General features: G+C 41.2%; 1 protein-coding gene and 1 long non-coding RNA gene across 13 annotated transcripts in view; one reads left to right on the forward strand and one right to left on the reverse strand.

Moving 5' to 3' along the window:
- Positions 1–1,823: 1,823 nt before the first annotated feature.
- On the reverse strand, positions 1,824–10,682 carry LOC116594493. Its single transcript, XR_004287252.1, has 2 exons — positions 10,506–10,682; positions 1,824–1,853 (listed from the first exon to the last, which is right to left on the reverse strand). It is a non-coding gene; the product is annotated as an uncharacterized LOC116594493 (long non-coding RNA).
- A 6,247-nt stretch (positions 10,683–16,929) lies between these two features.
- BICD1 (BICD cargo adaptor 1) overlaps positions 16,930–25,197 on the forward strand; it is a 221,608-nt gene continuing 213,340 nt past the window's right edge. For 11 of the 12 annotated variants that reach the window (XM_032349937.1, XM_032349938.1, XM_032349941.1 and 8 more), the window contains exon 1: positions 16,957–17,169. In XM_032349937.1, the coding sequence (XP_032205828.1) occupies positions 16,957–17,169 (213 nt within the window). Of the gene's footprint in view, positions 17,170–25,197 lie in introns of all 12 variants that reach the window. The other variant, XM_032349949.1, reaches the window with a different exon arrangement.

Consider the following 25,197-nt stretch of genomic DNA (forward strand, 5'->3'; position numbering starts at 1 on the left):
AGCTGCTTAACTGACTGAGCCACCCGGGAGCCCCTAGGTATTGCTGATTCACATGCTAGTCAGCCTCTGAGGAGATGGGGGAGTTCCCAAGAAGAGCATCTGACCTGCCTGTCTCACATGTATTTACAGAGCCTACAGCCTCTATAAAGGGCTTCCTCAGTATCTTTGTAGTCTCATTTATAGAGGTGAAAGTGTTCAGAACATGCGTCTCCCAAATATGGCCCCTTTGGTAGATTGATTATTTTGAGCTGAAGACACTGGAAAATCATCAAAGGCAGGAAGATACTTTTCTGGAACTCCTCTTATCTGCCTAAAGACTGATACTTCAAAAGGAATGGGAATGCAGTTGTTAGAGACTATCTCTTCTGGAGTTTCATCAAACAGGGAGGATCGAGTCGTATCACAGGAAGGAGACAAGAAGTCGTCTTCTAGTTTCCACATCCAGACAAACTTTGTCACAAACTATTGTATCTCCCATCAATTCTCCTAAGGCCCATTCATTTAAAAAAAAAAAAAATCATGTACTCTCTCCAAAGTGGCCTACAACCTCTCTTCTCTTGTCCTACTGAGACTGTAAAGCTCTCAGATTTCACAGCTTTTTTGGGTATTCACTTTTTCCCCCAGGTGCATAATATTAAAAATTAATAAATTTGTGTACCTTTTCTCCTGTTAATCTAGACCCAGATATTGTACCTAGAAGGGTGAGGGAAAGTCTTTCTCCCCCTACAAAGGCTTATAGCCTTTTATATGCCCATATCTACAGAAGAAACATAATAGTAAGTTTTCTACTTCCATACATGTTTGAACTCTCTAATGAGGAGAAAGTATGAAATTTGTAAACAATTAATTTTTTCAATTTATTATATGATCAATTACATTATTCTTTTGCCTTCCCTTTCTATGTTTGAGGATGTTCCTTATTATTTGATGTAAATTGAATAATTTAGGATTTACTTAATTCCTCCCTCCATGCCCACTCTCCCACCACCCCCCAGCTTCTGTAATTTTGCAATTTTTCCTCAGGCCAACTGGTGGTCATAGTTCAATTTCCCACTGACCCTGCTGGATAATGACCCTGTCATTATTATTGTAACTATCATAAAGGTTCCCCTAACCCAAATTACTCTGTGTCCCATGTCTTTCCAAGCTTTTGAACAGGTTTTGAAGGTGATAACCTGTGTCCCCCCAGATGAGTGATCTACAGGAGCCCAAGTCATGAACTGCTGAACTCAATGAAGACATGACAGGAATAATTCCCTTTGATTGCAAAAGTGTTCCATTAAGGACTGGTTGTATTTATAGTGTTTATTTTTCAGTATCCATCCTGGCGAGCCAAGTGTGGTATAGCCTCAGTTAAGAAGTAAACAGCTACCAACATGGTTTGATGGATTAATAATGTAGTTTTCACTCAACAGCCTTTATTATAGACTGTGGATATATTCGGAAAGATTGCTCAGGGAGTATTCACTTTAGGGTAAAAGGACATAGCGTGGCCTGATCTTTCTGATGACTTGAACTTCTTCTGCCTACTTCCTCCACTAGGATGACTTCTTAGCACATACCCTTGGTCTTCTAGAAGAACGTGGCTTTGAGTGCTCCTTTACCTCTGTCTATTCACAACCACATCTGAACTGTCCAAGAAGGATACTACAATGGACAATGCTTTCCATGGTGTAATACAGAACCCAAAAGCATCAGACCTGCTTGCCTTAGCCACATATGTGATAGCGCCAACCTTTTGTGTTTATGTCGTCAGCGTTCCATCCATCACATTCAGGTAAACAATCAAAAGTACTTAGGGTTTCTTTTTTTTTTTTTTTTTATCTTGAGGGTAAGTAATAGAATTCCTGGTCCTGAAATGAAAAAAAAATAGTTTTTAAAAATTAGTTGAATGTGTTGTGATAAGCATCATTTCTTCCATCCCCACTCCTCTTCCTGTCCATATCCCTCAACATGTCCTTCATGTTGGTTTTGCATGTGCAGCTTTGATACATGATGTGTGCCCTCCTAGTCCGTGAAGACTTCCCTTCTGGCTCTAGAGATCTGTTGTGGGTAGCAGTTGCTTCACTGATCATCTCAATTTCTAGTTGTACTAATTGCGTCAGGAGTGATGTTTGGAAACATGAAAAAAAATCCTCAGTCGTGTTGTAACCAAACTAATGGGAGTTTGGTCCTTGATGAGTCACAGTTAAGATTACGCCAGGTGGACTCGTCACACAAGGGAAGCTTTTTTGCAGCAAATATGGAGATCATGGGAAACAATTCCAATGCCATGACTCCCTGAGCAAGGGTGATTGGGTTCTTTTTATTTAGAGTTAGGATGAATATTCAGAAAGGGGAACTTTGTCATCGCATGTAAGGATGGGCATAAGGTTATGTAGGCCCTTGGAAAACATGCCTATGCATGATTCTATGTCACGTTCATGAAGCCTGTGCTCCTCCTACTCCTAATGAAGCAGATGTAACCATCAGAGCAGGGGAAGGGGCTATGGGCATGCTCTTGGAGCTGGTATAATCTACATGGTGGTCATAGGGGCATTATCTTGGGGAAGGAGCGGAGGTCCTTGCTTATTTATGAAACTCTGCACTGGGAGTTTTAATATTTATTTATTATCTCTGATCCGGTTGAGCTATTTGCTGGCCTGGGAGAAACTGTTACTGTTTGAATTCCCTTTGTTCCCTGAAAATCCTTAGCTACTGAGGTGTTTGCATTTCTTTGTAATTCCAACACCTCCTAGGAAGTTCTGCAGGAAGTGTGCTTGGGCAAGCAGGACACAGATCATAGGAAAGAGCTGGGAACATACAATAAATTCTCTTTTGTCAGGAGAGCTAGGTCTTGTCTTTTATTTCTGAGAACCCCTAACTCTTTCTGCTTACAATGTTTCACTTGACTCATTCTGCATAGCTTAAGGTTTGAAACAATGTAAATTTTGTGGACATTCCCAGTTTCTAGTCCAATGAAAGAGGAGACACTGGTTTAGGAGAAAAGCTTGTGTTTACAGTGGATGAACATCATTTGCCTCTTGTGAGGCCTTGGGCAAGGTATATAACCTTCCTGTGCCTTCATTTCCTCATCTGTCAAATAGGAATATAATCTCCTGTCATGAGGGGTCAATTCGTTGTAAAACACTTAGAACAAGGTCTGCCATAAAGTAGCATTCAGTACATGTTTTCCTTAAAGAAAGCTTTAGAGACAAGGACAATGGGTTAAGATGAAATCAACCTTCACGTCTGTGTACCAAATTGAAAATCAAAAGCTTGCAGTTGGGTTTTCCTTAATCACCCTGAGAATGCAGTTGCACTTGAGATAAATTGGGGATGAGGTTTGTATAGCTCTCTCTAGCATGGGGCCATGGGCCAGGTGTATAACATCTTTGAATCTCTCAGTATCAGAAAAAGAGGTTGGTATATCCAGGAACCTTATTAAGAGAAATCAGAAGAGAGATTTGAGAATTATTATGGCATATGCTTTGTATTAATTAAAGTGTTTTTAAAAGAAAAGAAAAAACTAAAACTGTCAAAAAACAGATGCTAAGAAGTTGAGCTGCTCATGTAACACCATGCCAAACCTTCGAACCTCCCTCTACTAGCAGTGAAAGAAAGCATTTTTTTAAAAGATTTTATTTATTTATTTGACGAGAGAGAAACAGTGAAAGAGGGAACACAAACAAGGGGAGTGGGAGAGGGAGAAGCAGGGAGTTGGATGTGGGGCTTGATCCCAGGGCCCTGGGATCATGACCTGTGGGAGGCAGATGCTTAACGACTTAGCCCAAGTCGGTGCCCCAAGAGAAAGCATTTCTAAAAAGAAATGATTTGGGTAGATATATGATTTGTTTGACTTGGTTCACTAAAAATTATTTGTGCAAACTAGGTATGTAGGCATGGCATCATCTGGGTTTCCATGGTTACAAAAATAAGCACTCTCCTACAAACAGTCTTTGCAATAGACAAGTGTTTGATTATGATCTTAAAATTACTTTATAGTTCAAGGAATTTTCTTCAACTGAAAGAACAAAAACTTAACGTTTTAAAAATGTGTTTTTCTGGAATTGGGCATGTTTTAAAAGAACAAGAGGAGAGAGTCAGATTATGGAAATGATCTATCAACTGTGCTTCGAGTGTTTTGCTTTAAAACTATGCGCGCATCTTCAGTTCATTCTGCATGTTGACCTGAGTGTCCTTTATGTGTTCCTGTCTATTCCCTGTGACCGTTCCTCAAGCCTCTACTACACTGTCTCCCTTCTCTCAACAGATGACAGGAGACAGAGGAAAGAGGGGCCCTTATCTAGTTTAAACAGATAAAAGGAAAAACACAAAGACCTAATAGAAAGATTGCAAAAGATGGAAAGAGGGAAGAAATGTAAATGATTAATAGAATAAATGTAGTGGTTTTGGTCAGAAGGTTCAATCTCATTGGTTATCAACAAAATGTAGATTGAAACGACAGTAAGACAGTACTCCTCTTTTGCCTGTCAAGTCAGCAAGAATTTATAAAAGAACTCAGCACAGATAAAGGTGTGATAAAACAGTAACTATTCCCATGCCAGTTGATGGAAAAATTAGTACACAGCCTTCGAAACATGCATGGTCTTTGCTCAGTCATTCCAACTGGGATAAAACAGGAATGAGGATTAAAAATACACATTATTTGACCTATATCCTTGCTAAAAGATCACAAATTTGCCAAAAGAAGCTTTCTAGCAGCCTGTAGGTAAAGGAAAACCTGATCAGTTATACAAGTCACAGTACTCATGTTATAAAAGCAGACCAGTTACTCTGGAAAAGGCCAGCTATTCTTGGTAGTAAGATCAGACACAGATTTATTCCATAGAATGTAGAAGGTTCTCATAAACGATATTAGGTGAGGTCATGGCTCATGACCTCAACAGTATCCTTCTGTAGTAGACAGGATGACTATTTATGCTGGGTTGAGTATTCCAACTTTTCTCATAGAGCCTCATGACCCCACATCAAAACACAGTTAGTGGGCAAGTAGAATGTGGACCAGGCATGTTGTTCTGTACTGGTCCAGAGATTATAGAGTACCTGTGAGTGAGTGAGCTCATATCCTTTAGATAATCCTCCCTTTGATAAATGTTATGGGGCATGAGATTGAGATTGTGTTTTTTAACAAGTACCTAGAAATCAGCTTTTGTATTTTGTCAGTTTCATGTGCACTAAGGACCATTGGATTGGCTGGAGGTAGAAAGGATTTAAAAAATTATAACATGAAATAGTCAATTATGCAGCTATTAAGGGTGATGCTTAGGAAATATTCTGATAACATGAAAAATGTCTTGGGCTACAATATTAAATAAATGAAGCAGGATATAAAACTGTAGATAGCATATGGTCTTAGCTATGATAAGAATATGTATATAGCAAGATATGAATCTTCAGTTTTTCTTAATATACAATCTGATTTTTTTTTTTTCCTGTTGTTTACTGCAATAGGAGAATGGAAGGCCCTTTTGGGATCAATTGGAACATCTTGGAAAGAGGAACCAGTTTTCAGTTACTAATTGTTTGGGCTCTACATTTGATTTCACAATCCAAACAAGAGGAGAAAAGAAGAAAGCAGGTTTTGTTTTGATTTGATTTGGGGGGCAAGAATTTATGGGGGGTACAAAGACAATATGGGGTAACAGATTGGGAGGAAGGATAACAATGAGGAGAATTTCCAGGGGCCTTCAAAAACCTAAAAGCTGGTCAGTGGAGTTGCCCATGAAGGGAGGGAATCCAGGACTAGATTTCTGTGCCCAGGAGAGAGCTGAGCCCTTATACCCAATTGGATATACCTGCACTTGGATGGTAATATGCCCATCACCAGTGTCCCAGGGTCTACAGCTGGATATAGGAAGGGATATGCTCCTTCCTGAATTTGCATTAAGCTGATAATTGCCCCACAATAAGACTGTGGGATCCCTCATTCGGTACTCCTTATGAGCATCTTCAGTAACCATGCTCTAGGATACCTGTGCAGGGTAGGCAGGGAACAGGAAGGAAGCTTTTGTGTGTAAAGAAGGTGAACTAGACAAGTTTGGGATCATTTCCTTTTGAGATAATTTTAATAGTGTGCCCATGTGTGTATGCACGTACACATGCACATACTGGAGAAAACTCTACCTCCTTCAGGATCCTACTCTGCCTCCCCTATCTGCCTCTTAAATATGGATGCTGCCCAGGATCTATTCTCAGTCCTCCTTCTCCTAATTCTAGGTATGCTTCCTGGGCTGTTTCAACTTCCACACAAATTCTGATGCATGTACATTAAATGTGAAATCTCCAGCATAAATATCCTTCAATTATGGTCTAATGACACCCCAAACAGTTTCCACATAGGAAACACATCTAGTTCCTCATCTATACACTTTTTTCTTTTTGTCTTTATTCTTTAAGCCTTGATGAATATTGTTCCATCGTAAACAGGAGGGTCCTGGGAAGGAGAAAGAAATTAGTACTCGGAATCCTTATAGCTACTTGTGAAGTAGGTGGACAGTCATTCCTATTTGCAGGTGAGGAAACTGAGGTTGGAGCAGGTAACTTGTATAAGATCAAACAGCTTGGAAGTAGGATGACTAAGGTTTAAAGTTAGACTTCCTGGCTCTTGTTGGGGAATCAGACTTCTTGTCCCCAGGATATGGGAGACTTTGCCAACCAGAACATAACTAATTTTTCCTCTAGGGCGTGGTCACGTATGAGGTGTTTTGTAAGTCATCCCTGTCTTTTAACCTCAGTTTTATTTAAGAATCCTGAGTAAATGCTGTGACCTTTTGGCTTCATTTATCTTCTGACATTACCTGGAACCTCAGCCTGCCCAGCAAAAAGGCACATTATAGGATGCACAACATAAAGAAAAAAACAACCTTCTCGCTGTGTGTCTCCTTTACTCTCACACTACTCTCCTGACCCCACATATGTGGGTTTTCCACACATCAAGCAATTCTGGGATACCAGCCGGGTGTCCTACAATTCAACTCAGCTGTGACACCACTTATCCGGAGATGGTTCGGATCCCACAGGTTAAGGACTCAGTCTCGCAAAACTGCCCTACATCTCCTCCTTCAGACACGAATTAAAAGTCAGAGTTGTTACCTGTGCTTCTGACCAATAGGCTATCAGGGAGAGGTTTCCACACCCAAATCCTTGGGTGTGGTTAATTTACTACAGCAACTAGTAAAACTCAGGAAAATGGTTTACATATTAGAGTGCCAGATTATAAAAAAGGATACAGATAAATAGCTGGCTGAAGACATACACAGGACAAAGCCCGGAAGGGTCTTGAGGGTCGGAGCTCTGTCCTCATATCGTTGGCCTGTGCACCATCCCAGTACACGGATGTGCTCACCCACCCGGAAGTCCTCTGAACCCCACCTTCTGGGGTTTTTATGGAGGCTTGCTTACATGAGCATGAATGATTAGGTCTTTGGCCTTTTGATGATTGATTCAACCTCCTTGCTGAAATGGGGGATGGCCCTGAAAGTTACAATAATTTACAACATGATTCTATTCATATTAAGTGTCCAGAATAGGGAAATCTATAGAGACAGAAAGATTAGTGGTTGTGGTGGGGCCGCGGGGGGCGGGTGGGGTGGGACTTTGCGGGGGAAGATGATAGCTAAAGAATACAGGGGTTTTTTGTTTGTTTATAATTAAAACAAAATATTCTAAGTAATTTCTATACCCAGTGTGGGGCTTGAACTCACAACCCCAAGATCAAGAATCACATGCTCTACTGACTGAGCCAACCAGGTGCCCCACAGGGTTTCTACTTGAGATAATGGAATTTTTCCAAAATTGACTGTAGTGATAGCTGCACAGTTCTGTGAACATACTACATACTAAACACCATTGAGTTGTATACTTTAAATGGGTAAATTCTAGGGTATGTGACCCATATCTCAAAAAGGCTGTTAAGAAAAAAAAGATTGACTAGAATAGATAATTTCTAATGTTGCCCTTCTTGGGTGTTCCTTGCAGTCACAAAGGAGGAACAAGAGCTAAGCTGATTTTCTCAAGGTTTTTTATCTTTTTCTAATTAAAAAATAAAAAAGTCACTTTTGTGTTGAGTTTGGAATATTAAAGCTGGATATCTCACCAATCCTCCTGTTAAGATTTAAGGACCTAGGCAACTTCTATCCTGTTGCTCATTCTACAATACTTTCATTATCAAACTTACTTCATGGGCTGGATGGCTCCTGGAGCTCAGTCATTCTGTTTGCATTCCAGACAGCAAGAAAGTGAAAGCGGGGAAGGGCATACCTCCTCACATTAAGACAATTATGGAGTTGTACGTGCCAATTCTTAAATCCAATTTGCAACCCCTTGTCACTGGCAAGTAACTGAATGCATTAATTTAAGTAAGTAGCCAGATTTATTACATGACCATTCATACAGCAAAAAAATTGGGGATGCAATTATTATAGAAGAAAAGAGATGTTGAGAGACACCTAGCACTTGGCCATGTTCCACAATTTATTTATTTATTTATTTAAAAGAAATATTTATTTATTTATTTATTTATTTGACAGAGATCACAAGTAGGCAGAGAGAGAGAGAGAGGAGGAAGCAGGTTCTCCACTGAGCGGAGAGCCCAACGCGGGACCTGATCCCAGGACCCTGAGATCACGAACTGAGCTGAAGGCAGAGGCTTAACCACTGAGCCACCCAGGCGCCCCCATGTTCCACAATTTAACCCATCATTTACCTTTTCATCAATATCCTCAATTTCCTTGTCTCCTATTCCTCCTACACACTCATTGACAAAACCCTAAGTCTGGACGGATACATCTACCCACCATCTCTGCTCTTATACTGATCTTTTGGAAAAAGCCATACAACTATATGGCTTTTAGTGTTTCTACAAGTCTGTGATATTTAACTACAGGTGAGCTTTCACTCAGCTAGCTTACAGGAATTTGTTCACAACAATCTTTCTATTCTTTGATCCATCGCACCTTGGAAGGCAGCTATGCTCACCACTATACCACCAACACCGATTCCATCGCACCTTGGAAGACCTGGGATATAACTATCACTTTGGCTGCTAGCATATAGTTTTGCTCACTAAAGTGATCCTTAAAATAAACTTCATAAAAAAGAGGAATTGATTTTCTGAAACAAATGACTCAGAACACTGCCTCAGATCAAGAAAATCAAGGCAGGTTAGTGGACGAATTCTAAAGAAATAATAACTGGCAGTCAGAAGTTTTTAGTCTTCTTTTAAAGAAAGAATAAGTTATATTAGCTTGTGTACTACAGTGTACAAACTCCTTGTGGTTGTTTGCAGCCAAAATACATGGGAGACAGATTTAATAATGAAGAAAGAATTAATGAGATGAGATTACCTCCGAAATTGGCAAATGCTGATGACAAAAAAGAGTGAAATCAAGAGTTTTGAAGAAAATATCATTTAAAAAGTAAAGCAAAACACAGATGGAGAAATGTAATTCCAACAAAAATTAAATCAGTGCCTCTCTGGTGGGAAGATAACAGGGATGTAGGCTGTGGCTAAGAAACAACCCCAGATCATCTGGTGGTCACTGATTTTGAAGATGTAAAACAGGAGAGAACAGCTATGTGCCACCCCCCCTTCCCCCAAAAAAATACTCCAGCTTTAATTCATTAGCATCTTGCATCTTAGAAGAGACAAAAGACAGATGAGGAAGCAGGGTTGGGAGCGCTCCCTGAACCAGTACCCAGAAGAGAGTAGCCGGGGCACAGGAAACCATGTGAGCAGAGGGAGACAGCACCTTCTGGGAGTGGGCCTGGACCCAGGCGTGTACTCCAGGATCTGGGCCAGAGGGATCTGCTCAGAGGGCAGATATCTGAGCAGCTTGGAGGTCAAGTTCTGGCTCAAAATCTCACTCTTACCTTGAGGGTGCATTTGGACATCCCAGTGTGAACTGCTTTTGAAGTGTAGATTTCCCTCCAGCATTTCATAGCTGAGATTCCAATCCAGACTCACATTCTCTTTGTATGTTGTTCCCTCCACTGTTTCTTGGGGGCACTGTGAGCTCCAGCTGTTTCCACACCTTAAACCTCTCTTCATGTTTCAATCTCTTATATTCTGGTTTTTACCCTCTTTGTCCTGCACAAACTACTGTGGTCAAGAGTACCTATTTGCACATTGCTAAATATAGTAACATTTCTTTGTCCTCATCTTACTTGACCTTGGCCTCTCAATGGCATTGACTTAGTCCTTATTCCTTTACTCTTCAAGTACTCTCTATATACCCTTCAGATATTTCTCTCCTGATTTTCCTAACCACACTGACTGGTCCTTCTTAGCTTTCTTTCTTTTCTTTTTTTCAAGTATATATTTAAATTCCAGTTAATTAACATACGGTGTAATATTAGTTTCAGGTGTACAATATAGTGATTCAACACTTGCATACACTACCCGGTGATCATCCCAAGTGCACTCCTTAATCCTCATCAACTATTAAACTCATTCCCTCACCCACATCCCTTCTGGTAACCATCAGTTTGCTCTCTGTAGTTACCTCTTAATTTTGTTGGCTTTTCCTCTTCAACTCAACCTTAAATAGGGGTACCTCAAGGACCTCTGTTTCTTCTCTATTTGTACTCTTTTCCTGGATAATACCATCCATTTCTTTCATTTGAAATTCACATAATGCTGGAGCGCCTGGATGGCTCAGGCAGAAGAGCATCTGATTCTTGGTCTCTGGTCATGAGTTCCAGCCCCCTACTGGGTGTAGAGTTTACTTAAAATAACAACAACAACAACAACAACCCACAAAACATTTAATGTTAATGGTTTCCAGAGGAGAATTGTTATACCTCCCAAGAATTCTCTCCTTAATTCTGGTCTTATATCCAATTGTTTGCTTAACATTTCTATGTCTCCAAAATGTCGTACATTTAATATGTCCAAAATAGAACTCAAAATTTCCTGAAACATTCTCAAAGTCTTTCCCATCCAACTAATGGCAAACCACCTTCCCAATTGTGCAAGTCAAAAAATTAGATTTTTAATGATTGCTTCTTTTTCTTTCTATCCCACATCCAATCCCCAAACAAGTCTGGAGACTTCTATCTCACCTCCCCCTCTGGCAATATATTAGGAATCCATCATTTCTCTCCCCTACTGCTACTAGCGTAGTCCAGGCTGCCATCTTCTTCTAGTCAATCACAACAACTTCCTAACTAGTGACCCCACTTCTTCTTCTTTTTTTTTTTTTTTCATTATTTATTTTATTTTTCATTATTTATTTAGAGAGAGAGAGCATGTGTGAGTGAGGGGAGGGACAGAGGAATAGGAGTGCCCAATTCGGGGCTCGATTTGGACTTGATATGGGCTTTATGTGAGGCTCCATCCCATGACCCATGAGATCATGACCTGAGCCAAACTCAAGAGTCTTGATGCTTGACCAACTGAGGCATCCAGGCATCCCATTTTCTTTCTCTCTCTCCCTTCTTTCCTTCCTTCCTTCCTTCCATCCCCTCCCTCCCTCTCTTTCTTTCTTTCTTTCTCTCTCCCTGCAACATGGGGCTTGAACTCGTGACCCTGAAATCAAGAGCTGCAGGATCCACTGACAGAGCCAGGCAGTCCCCTTCTACTTCTATTTTTTGATACCACCAATCTTTTTTTCTGTGTAGTCATGATGCTCTTAAAATATAAATCAAATAATTTCATTTCCTGACTAAATAATCAAGTTTTCCACTCCACTGAGAATAAAACCCAAATTCCTTATTCTTCTCTTTCTCTTTTCTTCTTTCTTTCTCTTTTTCTTCTTCTTCTTCTTTTTTTTTTTTTTTCCTGTTGGATAAAGGAATGTTTCTGAACAGGTTAAGAATCTCTATGTAAGTTTTAGAGCTATCAAAAAACCAAGAGAAGGGGACATATTTTGGCAGAAAGAAGCATATTAAGAAATTTTGTTCAATTCTTGAAGAACTGGAGGCAAGAGACCAGCCTTAGGCACAGATGTGAATTGGGTAATGTTTATCTGCAGTGTTTCCAGCCTCCATTTCTTCAGCCATTCAATTCCTTCCTTGGGGTATTTCCTTATCAGAACCAGGAAAAAATATAAAGCGAATATAAGTACAAATTTAAGCTTAATAACTCTTTGCATTTCAAAGTTACTTCTAATTATGAAATGATAGGCATCTTTCTTTATTACCAAAGGAATTTCAGACATCATTTTTGAGGGGGATTAGAAAGAAGAGCAGATGATTTAAAAAATCCCCATTTACAACCTACCAGCTATTCTGCCTTTAAAAAGGCTAATCCAGTTAGGGTTATTTAAAATTTATTGTAAAGCATGCTGAGAAGCAAAATAGAAGTATTTTGTTTCCTCTTGTTCTTGTGTGGTGTGAAACTTATTTGCCTGGCAAAGTTTTTTAACTCTGCAAATGTTTGCAATTTGAAAGACCATATTTTTTTTTTTTTATATATATAATTGACATAAAATATTATATTGGTTTCAGATGCTCAACATCCAGATGGGTCTAATCTGCATGGCAGGCATGATCTGAGTTTCCCTTCTGTATTGCTCTTCTAGTGCGGTCCCAGGCTATTTCCCCTTGGCTTATAAGCCTCAGCTTCTGATTTTTATCCTTTGTACTCACCAAACTCTTTTCTGCCTTAGACCTTTACACATGCCCTTCCCTCTTCCTGGGAAGCTCTTCCTCCACAGTTAGCATAGCCAGTTCCTTCAGATTCCTTAGATACTAGGGTAAATATCACTTCTGTAGAGAGATCGCCACTGATCTTTCTGTTGTTTCTTTTTTTCTATCTCAGTCTTCTTCTTCTTCTTCTTCTTTTTTTTCCCAAAAACTTAAAAACAAACATACATTTGCTGCTTATTAGGTGTCAAATATTGTTCTATTCACAATAATCTCATCAGTAATTATATTATTGTCCCCTCTTTAAGGATGAGGCAACTGAGGCACACATAGCTAGTAAGAGGTAAAGTTGGATTTGACCCAAACAGATTAGCTTCTGCTTTTAACCACTATGCTGTATCCTGCTTATCAGTGCCACAATATGGAATTTTTATATTTATCTTTTAAAAAAAAGATTTTATTTATTTATTTTAGAGAGAGAGGAAGCATGAGACTGTGGGGGGGGGTGGGGAGGAACAGAGGAGGAGGGAGAGGGAGGAGGAAAATCTCAAGCAGACTCTGTGCTGGGTGCAGAACCCATGGTGGGGCTTGATCTCATGACCCCAAGATTATGACCTGAGCCAAAACCAAGAGTTGGAGGCTTAACCAACTGAACCACCCATGCATTCCTGTTTTTTTTTTTTTTTTAAGATTTTATTTATTTATTTGTCAGAGAGGGAGCGAGCGAGAGCGAGCACAGGCAGACAGAATGGCAGGCAGAGTCAGAGGGAGAAGCAGGCTCCCTGCTGAGCAGAGAGCCCGATGTGGGACTCGATCCCAGGACGCTGGGATCATGACCTGAGCTGAAGGCAGCTGCTTAACCAACTGAGCCACCCAGGCGTCCCTGTTGTTTTTAATTCATTTTGTCATGTGTTTTTTTGCTTGTCCCTCTCAGAACACAAGCTCCATGAAGTCAGGACCACTGACCACTGATATCTTACTGGTCACTGATTTCACAATGCCTACTATTGTTCCTAGGACATAAGGGGCACTTAATAAATATCTGTTTAAAGAATGAATGAATGAGAACAAGGGAAAACAATATTCATGTAAAGTTGTGAGTGGTTGATTTGAGGTACTAAGTCACAAAATATAATTTTTCTTAAATATTTGTATTTTTAAAAAATATTGTTTATTCTCTACAGTTCGAGTTTGAGTGTGGGGCTCGAACTTATGATCCTGAGATCAAGAGTTGCACTCTTGGGGCGCCTGGGTGGCTCAGGGGGTTAAGCCGCTGCCTTCGGCTCAGGTCATGATCTCAGGGTCCTGGGATCGAGGCCCGCATCGGGCTCTCTGCTCAGCAGGGAGCCTGCTTCCCTCTCTCTCTCTGTCTGCCTCTCTGTCTATTTGTGATTTCTGTCAAATAAATAAATAAAATATTAAAAAAAAAAAGAGTTGCACTCTCTTCTGACTGAGCTAGCCAGACACCCCTAATTTTTTTCTAAATATTTGTAAATAAGAAGGTTTCCTAAGTAATCAGAGGCTGCTAATTTAAAGAAATATGAGGGAACACTACTTCCAGGAATGGTTTAAGAAATTCTTTTCTAGGGCACCTGGGTGGCTCAGTCATTAAGCGTCTGCCTCTGGCTCTGGTCATTATCCCAGGGTTCTGGGATGGAGCTCAGTGAGTAGCCTGCTTCCCCTTCCCCACTTCCCCTACTTGTGTTCCCTCCCTCTCTCTGTCTCACTCTCTCTCTCTCTCTCAAATAAATAAGTATTAAAAAAATTATTTTCTAGATACTTGTCAGTGATCTATATATACATCTATCTATATCTATGTGTGTACCTATATATACATGGTATGTATGACATATATATGGAGAGAAATGTAACTGTGCAGCTCTGGGAGAGTATGGTATGTAAGGGAATAAGTTAATTTTCTTCAAGTTAAATACCAACATATAAAGGATCAAAGTTGTAATAAGCAAAATCTTGTAATGTTAAAATAGTGTAATGTCTGAACGAAGTCAGACTGAATACATTAACTAAAGTAGATGAATCAGGAAAATGGGGCAAGAAGGAAAGTTGCAGAGGCAAACTCCATTCTCAGTAATATCCAAAGGAAAGGGAGTAATAGGCAGTCTCCCCGAAGTGTTACGATTCCTTCGATTCCTTCAGAAGGGCTCTGCTTATACTTTGTGGGGTGAGGAAAGGCCAGGGGGCATACTGGGAAGAAGGCAGTTTGGCTACCCATAATTATAGCTTTTATCTCTTCTCTCAGCAGGTCATGATCATTCTTCATTGTGGGGCGCCCAGGAGGAGCTTCGCAACTGGACTGTGACATCAAGGCAGTATAAGTGGAAATGATGTGGTCATTATCTCCCCTGCTTCTCTGCCAGGTTGGAATGTATGGTTAGGAGCAGGTTTCAAGTATTTTCTCTATTTAATTAATTAATTAATTAATTAATTATAGGTCAGATAATCACAAGAGAATATTCTGTTGTAATTGTCAGCATCTGGAAGGAATCATTTTTTGTCTGTTTTTGGAGGCCATGAAAATCACATCCAGACTGCCTATTAGTCAAGGCTTTGTAAGAGCATTGTTTGCTCTTCCTCCCACACCATCAGCAACTGTCTTTGTTTCTTTACCATCTACAAAAGGAAGGGGAGTGTTGAGTCCTGCTTTCTAATAGGAAAGTGTGTGTGTGTGTGTGCGCGTGTGTGTTGATCACCTCCTGGCTACTGAAAAACACCTCTCTAAATAGTGGCCCCCAATAGAAGAGAAGGAAGGAACTGGTAAGCCCTTTGGTGTATTGGTCCCAGAGCCTCCCTTCCATTTCCACAGAAAACACTCCTTTTCTCTCCTATTCTCCCTTTCCTCTAGGTTAGCCATTCTCATCTCTTCTCCATTTTTGGTCTTTCACTCTGACTTTGCCTTCCTCTCCTTTTGTGACTCTTCATATTGATCAAAGTGGTCATTTTACTAGCATATAATATTTAGTTGACGGGTGTGTATTATTAATGAGTGCTGAGGCCAATATAATCCAGTTTAGGGCTCTGGAGTTCGGATTAAATTTTGGCTTCACCACTGAAGAGTTGCATGTGGTCTCAAGAACTATTAGCTCTTATTATTTTAAAAATGTTTATTGTAGGGAAGGAATCGTTGATGCCAATATAGGGAATTTCATGCAGTTTTCCTTTACTGAAGAACGAGTAGAGTAGCACGACTGAGGCAAGAAACAGTGGTACCTAAAGGCTTACTGGGTGTCTGCATTTTTCAGAGCAGATCCCAGTCCTGTGGCAAGCTGGGCACAGACCGCTGTGCGAAGGCAAGCAACTTTAGTGAAGACTGTCCTGAGGGGTAATAAGGGGTTATAACAAGGCCAAGCTAGCCAGGGGAAGGGAGGGGAGGTGGAAGGTAGGGGAGAGGGCGGGAAGAGCGCGCAGTGGGGTGGGTCTGGCAGGCTTTGGAAGCGCGGCGCTGGTTTGGGTGCTGGAGGCTGGAAGGAGGCTGGGAGCCCAGGGGGCGAGAAGGATACGCGGGACCCCGAGCGCGTTAGTTACTGTTTGCTTTTCCCTGGGAAAGGCGTCGATTCCAGGCGGTTCCTGAGCTCGGGCTCCCGTCGCAGCGGCAGAGCAGGGGCGTCCCCGCCACTCCGGGGGGCTTCGGTGTCCGCGGGTCAAAGTCCTGGGAGGAACTCGCGTCCGCGGCCAGCCGGGCGGGGCGGAGGCTCCTCCGGCGCGCGTCCCGCCGCCTCCGCCTCGGCCGCCCGCCCGCGCGCCCCCCGGTGCAGCCGGCGGTGGCGGCCCCGCGCGCCTGGCGGGAGGCGCCTCGGGATGTTTCCGTCGGTTCCTTCCCTCCCCCCGCGCTGACTCCATCCGCCTCCCCGCCCCCCTGCTCGGAGCCGGGGCCAGGCGCGAAGGGAGGGAGCGGGCCGAGACTGCATCATTCCGCACCGGCTGCAGCACAGCCAGAGGGAGCAGGTGGAGCGAGCGAGCGAGACGCGAGCCCGAGCGCGCCAGGCCCCGGGGAGACTGCAGTGACGCTGCCCGGGAGACATGGCGGCCCGGCGCCTCTGAATAAGCAGAATCCGGAGCCCCTCGTCGTCCCCGGCAGCCGCAGCCCGGGCCATGCCGCACGGCTGCTGACCGCACGCAGGGGCCGGCCCAGAGGACTCATGCGGCAGCGGCCGGCGCCTCGCCCCTGATCCTCTCCTGCGTTCTCCATGTTGCATTTCTCCTCAGTTTCTCCGGCAGTGTAGCCGCTGCCGGCCGCGCTCGGCTCCTGCATCCAGCCACACTTTTCTTTCCCATTTTCACCCTTCCCCCGCCTGCTTTGCATCCATCTCCCCACCCCGACACCCCCTCCTGCCTCCATCCGCCGGGGCTATGGCCGCAGAAGAGGTATTGCAGACTGTGGACCATTATAAGACTGAGATAGAGAGGCTGACCAAGGAGCTCACGGAGACGACCCACGAGAAGATTCAGGCTGCCGAGTACGGGCTGGTGGTGCTGGAAGAGAAGCTGACCCTCAAACAGCAGTATGACGAGCTGGAGGCTGAGTACGACAGCCTCAAACAGGAGCTGGAGCAGCTGAAAGAGGTGAGTTGCCTGTCACCTCATCCCTCCGCGGCCCCCGCGCCCCCACCCCCCAACGCCCGCTCTTCGCTGGTAAAAAGTCGGAAAGGATGCGGTTGAGAGGGAGGTTTCTTCGTCTTAGAGCCCTTTGTTGATAAGAGAAGATTGAAAGAGTCCATTGTTCCCCCCCACCCCAAGAGAAAAATTGCCCGGGAAATGAATGTATAAGCTGGAATTTGAGAGGCGGTGGCTGTGCGGGCTGTGGGGGAGGGAGGGAGGTTCAGAAGTCTTCAAGTCTCAGCACTCGAGGGCGACCGCTGGGTCGGAATGCGTAAATCCAACTTCCCAAAACTGTTCTTTCAAACCCAGGTTCCAGCGACAATCCCGTAATCCACAAAAGGGGATGAGTAGGGTTGCGCTGAGGGACCCACGGTGTCAGGCGGCGGGACCTACGGTGCCTCCGCCTGGTGAATGTGACCACTCCTTGATGCAAGAGGGAACTGTGATTAGAACTCTCCGCCAATCCCGTCGGACAAAGTCTGGGCGGTTTTCCTTCTCCTCGGCTTTAGTTATTCATGTCCTCAGGCTGCCTGAGAAAAACAACTCTGCTGGGTGATCCCACTGCCTCGATTTCACCTCTGAGTGAGGCAGAGCCATGCCCAAGTCAGATAAGGTCACCCTGACCAGGGAAAATTGAACTCCCCTACACATTGGCTGAATGGTATATATCAAGTGCAAGGGTAGCCGTCCATATCAAATGAGGCTCTTCTGTTTGAAATGACTGGGTTTGTATAAAACCAGAATATCACAAATGGGCCATGTATGCCTCTGGCCCTCTTGAGTCTTTCGGTGTTTGGCTTCTCTTAAACACTGGCTAATGTTTGGAAGAAAATAATGGATATGCTTTGATTTCCTATCAAGCGCTCATAAGAATACACATACTGTTGAAGGAACTCGGTCTGTTTTATCTGATTCCTGAAGCACTATGGGTAGCAAGTCACTAGTTATAAATTTAGATGTATACACTGCTTTTCTTTGTGGTGAGTCTTTTTTTCTAGGTGCATATTGGCTTTTAGGTGTTAATTTTAAATTTGGCATTTATAATTATCAAAAATGTTTTCCTTAGTTTTTTGGAGGATGTCTCTTTTATCTGGCTACAGTTAAAAACGTGATTTATGACCTGTCTAATCAAATTGCCTTCTAATCTAGTGCACAATATGGTAAATACACTTTCAGGTATGTCTTATTTTTATTCTGATGCCTAAATGCGAACAAATAAACATATGGTGAAAACCCCAACTAAAAATCTGATTTTCACGTATCAGGCTGTAAATTTTGAGTCCGTGTTTTTCTTATCTTGTACATGTCTGTTCTTAACAACAGCTGGACTCACTGGTATTTTCCAAGTTAGATTAGGCCAGATATGTTTAAATTCAGTGATGCTAAACCTTGTGAAGTCAGGAAACAGGATAGTGATTGTAATTCTCAGAGGTGTTTTGATGTTTAAACCTGTCAACATTGCTTTGCCAAGGTGAGGGAGTGCAAACCAGGCAGTGGTAACCCATCACCTCCTTGATAAAGGGGGTAGACTTAATTTAATGAAATGGAGTTTTACTGTTAACTGATCTTCCTGCTTGATTTTAGCAACCTTTCTGGGGGTATTTCTGTGTCATTTGCACTTACTCTGCATAGTAGTCCATTATGCAATTGTCTTTTGCCTTTACTAGACCATGAGCTCTTAAGGAAAGGAAACTGCCTTAATTTATTTTGCATCCAAATCCTTGAACACAAAGTCTATCACATTGTAAGTGTATAATAAATATTTTATTAAAGAATGAATTTCTACTGAAAGAAGGGATACCCTTATCAAACATTCACTAGTCAGTATTGGTTAGTGTCAGAGAAAGATGAAGAAAATTAGGAAGTATAGGAAGTGACTGGTATTGAAACACTACCTTTATTATTGTCATCAACAATAATGGGAAAAATAAGAAAAAACATTTTGTGAGAATAGCACAATTGTACTTTCTTAATGAAGAATAATACAAATAGCAGTTATACATTTTTTCTTTAAAAATTTGAGGCATATTTTGTTCTATATTAGCAGGAGGCTGATAAAAAATTTATCAGGATTATTTTTACCAAATGAAACTCATTTACATAAGTATTTTGAGTTGCACTTAGCATAAATTGATTCGGTTATTTATTCCGAATGAACTGTCTTAAGCAATTACATAAAAATGTATCTAAGAGTAATAAAATAATCATTTTATTTGATTGTTTGATGTTGTGACCTGTTATTTTTACTCTTTTAATGTATACTTTAATTGGAAGTATTATTTAAAGGCGCTAAATCAGTCTCAATAATACTTCCTACTTGAAAGGTAAATCCAGAATAATTGGGCAAACTAAAATATCCCAATGATGATAATCATATAGAAGCCATTTTTGAAAGACGTGTTTTGTGAGGGTTCTGATTTTTAAAAGGGAAGTTTTGTTCACTTACAGGTACATATAGTAAACAATGCTGCATTTTTTCTGTAAAGCCAAGCATAAAATCTTTGGCTTGTTTCTAGACTCTTGCAACAAATATGATTCATTTAAAAGTAATTGGTCCAGTTTACGGGAATGTCAGCAGAAAATGACAGTACTAAGTCCAAGTTGAACGTTGATAATTTGCAGTGTAGCAACCTGGCTTGGTCTTTACAGGTCATTTTATTTTCAAGAGTCAGTACCCAGCAGTGTTGCTGCCCTTCTTCCCAGGCTGATTACTGCTGTGATAATAATGCTAAGTGAGCAGTGCTGCCTGAAGATGTGCAAAATCAAGATAATGAATTCATTAATTTTTTCTAGTTATTTCTTCCCTGAGTCTAGATTGCTTTTGACCTGGCTTGACATCATTTAGGGCTCTGCTCTGTGCCTACATCACTGTCCACATGACCCAAAAGAACAGACTTGAAAGAAAAGTACTAATGTTATGAAAAAAGAATGACTTCTGCCATCATCATAGTGTTCTTTTAATTATCTTTGGGGAGCTGGACAAAGCAACATCCCTTGGTCATACTTGACCATGGTTTTATAATTTCACAAGTAATGCTTGCTTTTCAGTGACCTGAGGGGCACCCATGCCCAGTTATGTTCAGGTCCTGGCTGATTATATGTTTGGGACATGTGTAAATCAGCACTGTTATTGTCATTCAGGCCAAAATAGTGTTTGAGGAAGAGTCATAGTTCCAAAATAATTTAAAAAAACTAAAAATACACACACACACACACACACACACACACACACATTCCTAGAATTTAAATTTGTTTGTGGTTGTTTTGTTTTTTACTTTAAAAGTATTTGAAATTTAAAAACCAGTAAAATTGAAAAAGATCCCTATAGAAAGGAATGATTCAGCATTCCTGGTAGCATTGTAGAAAACATATCCATGTGACAACTTAAGAAAAGTTTTGCAGCTAGCTTATGGTAGACTATGTACTAAGAATTTTCAACTCATATTTTTGCTCATATTCTTAACCCTGACACCAATTATAGACACCATTTGCTAATGAAGCACTTTGTGGACAATGACCAGCTTTTCTTCCTGAAGGTAATTTTATGGGTTTTGTTTGTTTGTTTTTTCAGGACTATGGTTAAATCGTTCAAGGAATAAACTTTGAACTTACACACTTTTTAGAGACTGTCACATTGGGGATCTGATGAAAGCCATTTAATTTTTTGGATTCATGTTTAAACAGAAATTTTTTCCTTCTTATGCTCAGAAAGATTGTTAGCTTTGTATATGCTAAATCATGAAATCATACTTGTGGGAGGGAGCCCCTAGATTTCATTTCCAATCTATGAATAAACATAGAGAATGTTAATAATTTATTTGCCTAGACTAGTGTTTTCTCTCTCACTGGTTTGAAAGAAGAATGTTTATGTTTATCATCATATTTATTACTAAATTAAAACATCTATAATGTACCAACATATGCTTTTAGAAGGTATTTGCAAAGTATTTGCAAACAACCTCAACAAACAAACACAATCACTTTCAATCATATATATATATATTTTTTGACCCAGTCACTCTAACCTGTACCATTCCTTCTTTTTATTTCAACTCAAAATTTCATCTCTGGCAAAGTTATTTCTCAGATATCATTTAACAAGATGTTATATCTTTTATCACATTCATTATGTTTGCATGAACATGTAAGTAACCATGGTTTGATGATTTTTTCAGATTTTCATGTTTATGAATATTCTGCTTTATCAACCCTTCCATATACTTATACTTTATGGGTATTGCATTCCAAATTTGAAAATATGATAATTTCTTGCATGTTGAAATATATAGTAAAAGACTTTCTCACACAGAATGTTGGACCTGTAAATATGGCTTTGAAGGAGAGGAAGACATGAAGAGAAGCAGTCTTACTATTTAATAATTCAGTATGCTGAAGAAGACATGTGAAGTCAAGGGGCAGGAGATCATATTGGAAAAGTGGCAGTAGTCACATTTTGCCCTGGGGATAGCAGAACCATTAAAAGGAGATGAAAAGAAACACTTAGTAACACTGTGGTGCCTCACATCTTATTTAATCTTCAGAGTAATTCAGAGATTTACTGCTCATTTTTATAGATAAGAAAATAATAAAAATAACAAAGCATTTAATTCTGTAAAAAGCTCCATTTAGGACTTGGCATTTTGCATACCTTATCTTTTATTCTTATAAGAATCCTTTTTTAAGGTAGTTATCACGTGAATTATGCAGAAGAGGAAAATAGGTCTTAGATTAAGTGTTCTTCTCAAGACTGCAAAACTAAGTGGTAGAACTTGGTTTAGGAAGAAGCGCATTTTCTTTTTACTGTACCACACTACCGGAGAGGGTGGAACACCTTAGTCACAAGTTGGTTTAGAAAGTCCCAGCGTGGGGCACCTGGGTGGCTCCGTGGGTTAAGCCTCTGCCTTCAGCTCAGGTCATGATCTCGGGGTCCTGGGATCAAGCTCCACATCGGGCTCTGTGCTTGGCGGAGAGCCTGCTTCCTCCTCTCTCTCTCTCTGCCTGCCTCTCTGCTGACTTGTGATCTCTGTCTGTCAAATAAATAAATAAAATCTTAAAAAAAAAAAAAAGTCCTAGCGTTGTTTATAGAGAGTATGTTGGAGCTGCGCAGGGGCAGTAGGAATGATGAGGAGGGGCCAAACCTAATAGCTGTTTAGAAGATGCAGGGTGGAACATGATGCTGGGTGACTAGATGTGGGAAGTAAGGAAAAGAATAGTGTTGAGAATTTTCTCAGGGTATGTAGAAGTTGGCTCCATTCACAAAGGAGGGTGCTATGGGGGAGAGCTCTTTTAAAGGGTCCAGTTGATGACCAGGTTATGGAATCCTTTTAATTCATGTTTTCTTTGAGCGGAGGCATAAGTTGCATGAGAAATTCAAATACTCAACTCTCAACTTAATAAAACAAAGGAATAATTTTTATAATTAGTTGTCATTTTATTCAAATCTAGTCTCCAGAACACAGAAGATATGAACAATTCAACAGTGTTTTCTCCAGTTAGTTTGATTGCATTTTGAATTAGGAAATGTACAAATTAATAAAAAATGGGCAAAGAAGCTGGGCTGGCACAGTGAGTACCCAGAGGTCAGCCTCAGTGGAAAACTGGCCCTTCCTGACCTTCTAGGTTAGAGGGCACTAGGAGAAATAGCACACACCTCTTGCTGACAGATAACTTGAAATTGCATTCGTGCTTTTAATTTAATTTTTTTTTCTTTCTCTTTTTGGTCATAATCATTTGATTGCTCTTTATTTTTTTTATTTTTAATTTTTTGAAAGGTATAGCTATTCTATTTTTTTAAAGATTTTATTTATTTATTTGACAGAGATCACAAGTAGGCAGAGAGACTGGCAGAGAGAGAGGAGGAAGCAGGCTCCCTGTTGAGCAGAGAGCCTGATTCCGGGCTCTATCCCAGGACACTGGGATCATGACCTGAGCCGAAGGCAGAGGCTTAACCCACTGAGCCACTCAGGCACCCCTTGATTGCTCTTTAAAAATTATGATTCTATAATTACAATTTATGGCAACAATCCAAGTTAGATAACATCATATGCAAATTAGTTGCTTCTCCTTTCTCTCGTCCTGATTCTGTTTGTATTCTTAAACTTTGGTGAATATTCTCTTATACTTGTTTTAAATGTCTTTATTTTTTTTTTTTTCAAGATTTTATTTATTTACTTGACAGATAGAGATCACAAGTAGGCAGAGAGGCAGGCAGAGAGAGAGAGAGGAGGAAGCAGGCTCCCCGATGAGCAGAGAGCCTGATGAGGGGCTTGATCCCAGGACCCTGAGATCATGACCTGAGCAGAAGGCAGAGGCTTAACCCACTGAGCCATGCAGGCCCCCCTTAAATGTCTTTGAATACATGAGTCCATTGACAGGGTTTTTTGTTTATCCTGTTCATTTATTTTCATAAAAATAGGGTTGTGTTATACATATTACTCTGCAACCTGGTATTTTTCACTTAATACTTTATCCTTTTATTTTATTTTATTTTATTTATTTATTTTTTAAGATTTTATTTATTTATTTGTCAGGGATAGAGGGAGAGAGAGCGAGCGAGCACAGGCAGACAGAGAGGCAGGCAGAGGGAGAAGCAGGCTCCCTGCTGAGCAAGGAGCCCAATGTGGGACTCGATCCCAGGACACTGGGATCATGACCTGAGCCGAAGGCAGCTGCTTAACCAACTGAGCCACCCAGGCGTCCCAATACTTTATCCTTTTAAAATGCAAATATTTCTGGGGTGCCTGGGGGCTCAGTTGGTTAAACGTGGGACTCTTGGTTTCTGCTCAGATCATGATCTTGGGATCCTGGGATCGAGCCCTAGTGTCAGGCTCCATGCTCACTGTGGAGTCTGCTTGTCCCTCTTCCTCCCCTTCTGCCCCTCTGTCCACCCCCCTCCCCCAAATAATTACAAAAATTCTTTAAAAAATTTTAAAAATGCAGATATTTCTAGAACAACGCTAACTTTTTTTTTTTTTTAAAGATTTTATTTACTTATTTGAGAGATGGAAGACAAGCAAGTGATCATGGGCGGGGCAGGGAAGAGAGATGGGGAAAAGGGACAGAGGGAGAAGCAGACTTCCCACTGAGCAAGGAGTCCCACGCGGGGCTCAATCCCAGGACCCTGAGATCATGACCCGAGCTGATGGCAGATGCTTAACTGACTGAGTCACCCAGGCACCCTGCAGGGCTTCCTTTTTAAGGCACTGATGTTTCAAGTGTGAAGAAAATGGGACTGAGTAAGAAAAGAAAACCAAGGAATCTTAGGGAGTGTGAGGCTTAGAGGGAGCAGGTAGCCTTGGAAAAAATGGAAAAGTTTTGTGGGTGAATTAGCAGCTATTTTGATTCTTGTTTTCTTGGCTGATGATGGGGTTATGTGTATCAGCTTGATAGGTGGCTAGATTCCATGGCCTGAGAGAGCTGGTCCTGCAGTGTGGCCATATCCTGTCCATACCAGGTCTTGGTGAGAAGCCAATATGATTCAGGCAGTTGGGCCTCATTATGTGATTCCATCTTTGCCCTATGATAGTTGAGTTTTGAGATAGCTGGTTAGGGTCTTATACAGAATCTCAGATTCAGCATGGTATGTAAGCGATGAGCATCAGTGGCTACAAGACAGGGAGTGGTTTGGCAAAAGTGTTCTTCCTTAAAACAATGAAAAGGTGGGGCGCCTGGGTAGCTCAGTGGGTTGAGCCTCTGCCTTCGGTTCAGGTCATGATCTCAGGGTCCTGGGATCGAGCCCCACATCGGGCTCTCTGCTCAGCGGGGAGCCTGCTTCCTCCTCTCTCTCTGCCTGCCTCTCTGCCTGCTTGTGATCTCTCTCTCTCTCTGTCAAATAAATAAATAAAATATTTTAAAAAACAACAACATCAATGAAAAGGCATATAAGAGTGGCAATTGATACCTTTTCTTCTAGTATTTGTTTCATCTATAAAATTAAGGGGTTGAGATAGATAATTTCTATGATTTTTTTTCAGCTCTGAATTTCTGTGTTGC

The sequence above is a fragment of the Mustela erminea genome, chromosome 6, assembly GCF_009829155.1.
Source record: "Mustela erminea isolate mMusErm1 chromosome 6, mMusErm1.Pri, whole genome shotgun sequence".
NCBI classification, from domain to species: Eukaryota; Metazoa; Chordata; class Mammalia; order Carnivora; family Mustelidae; genus Mustela; species Mustela erminea.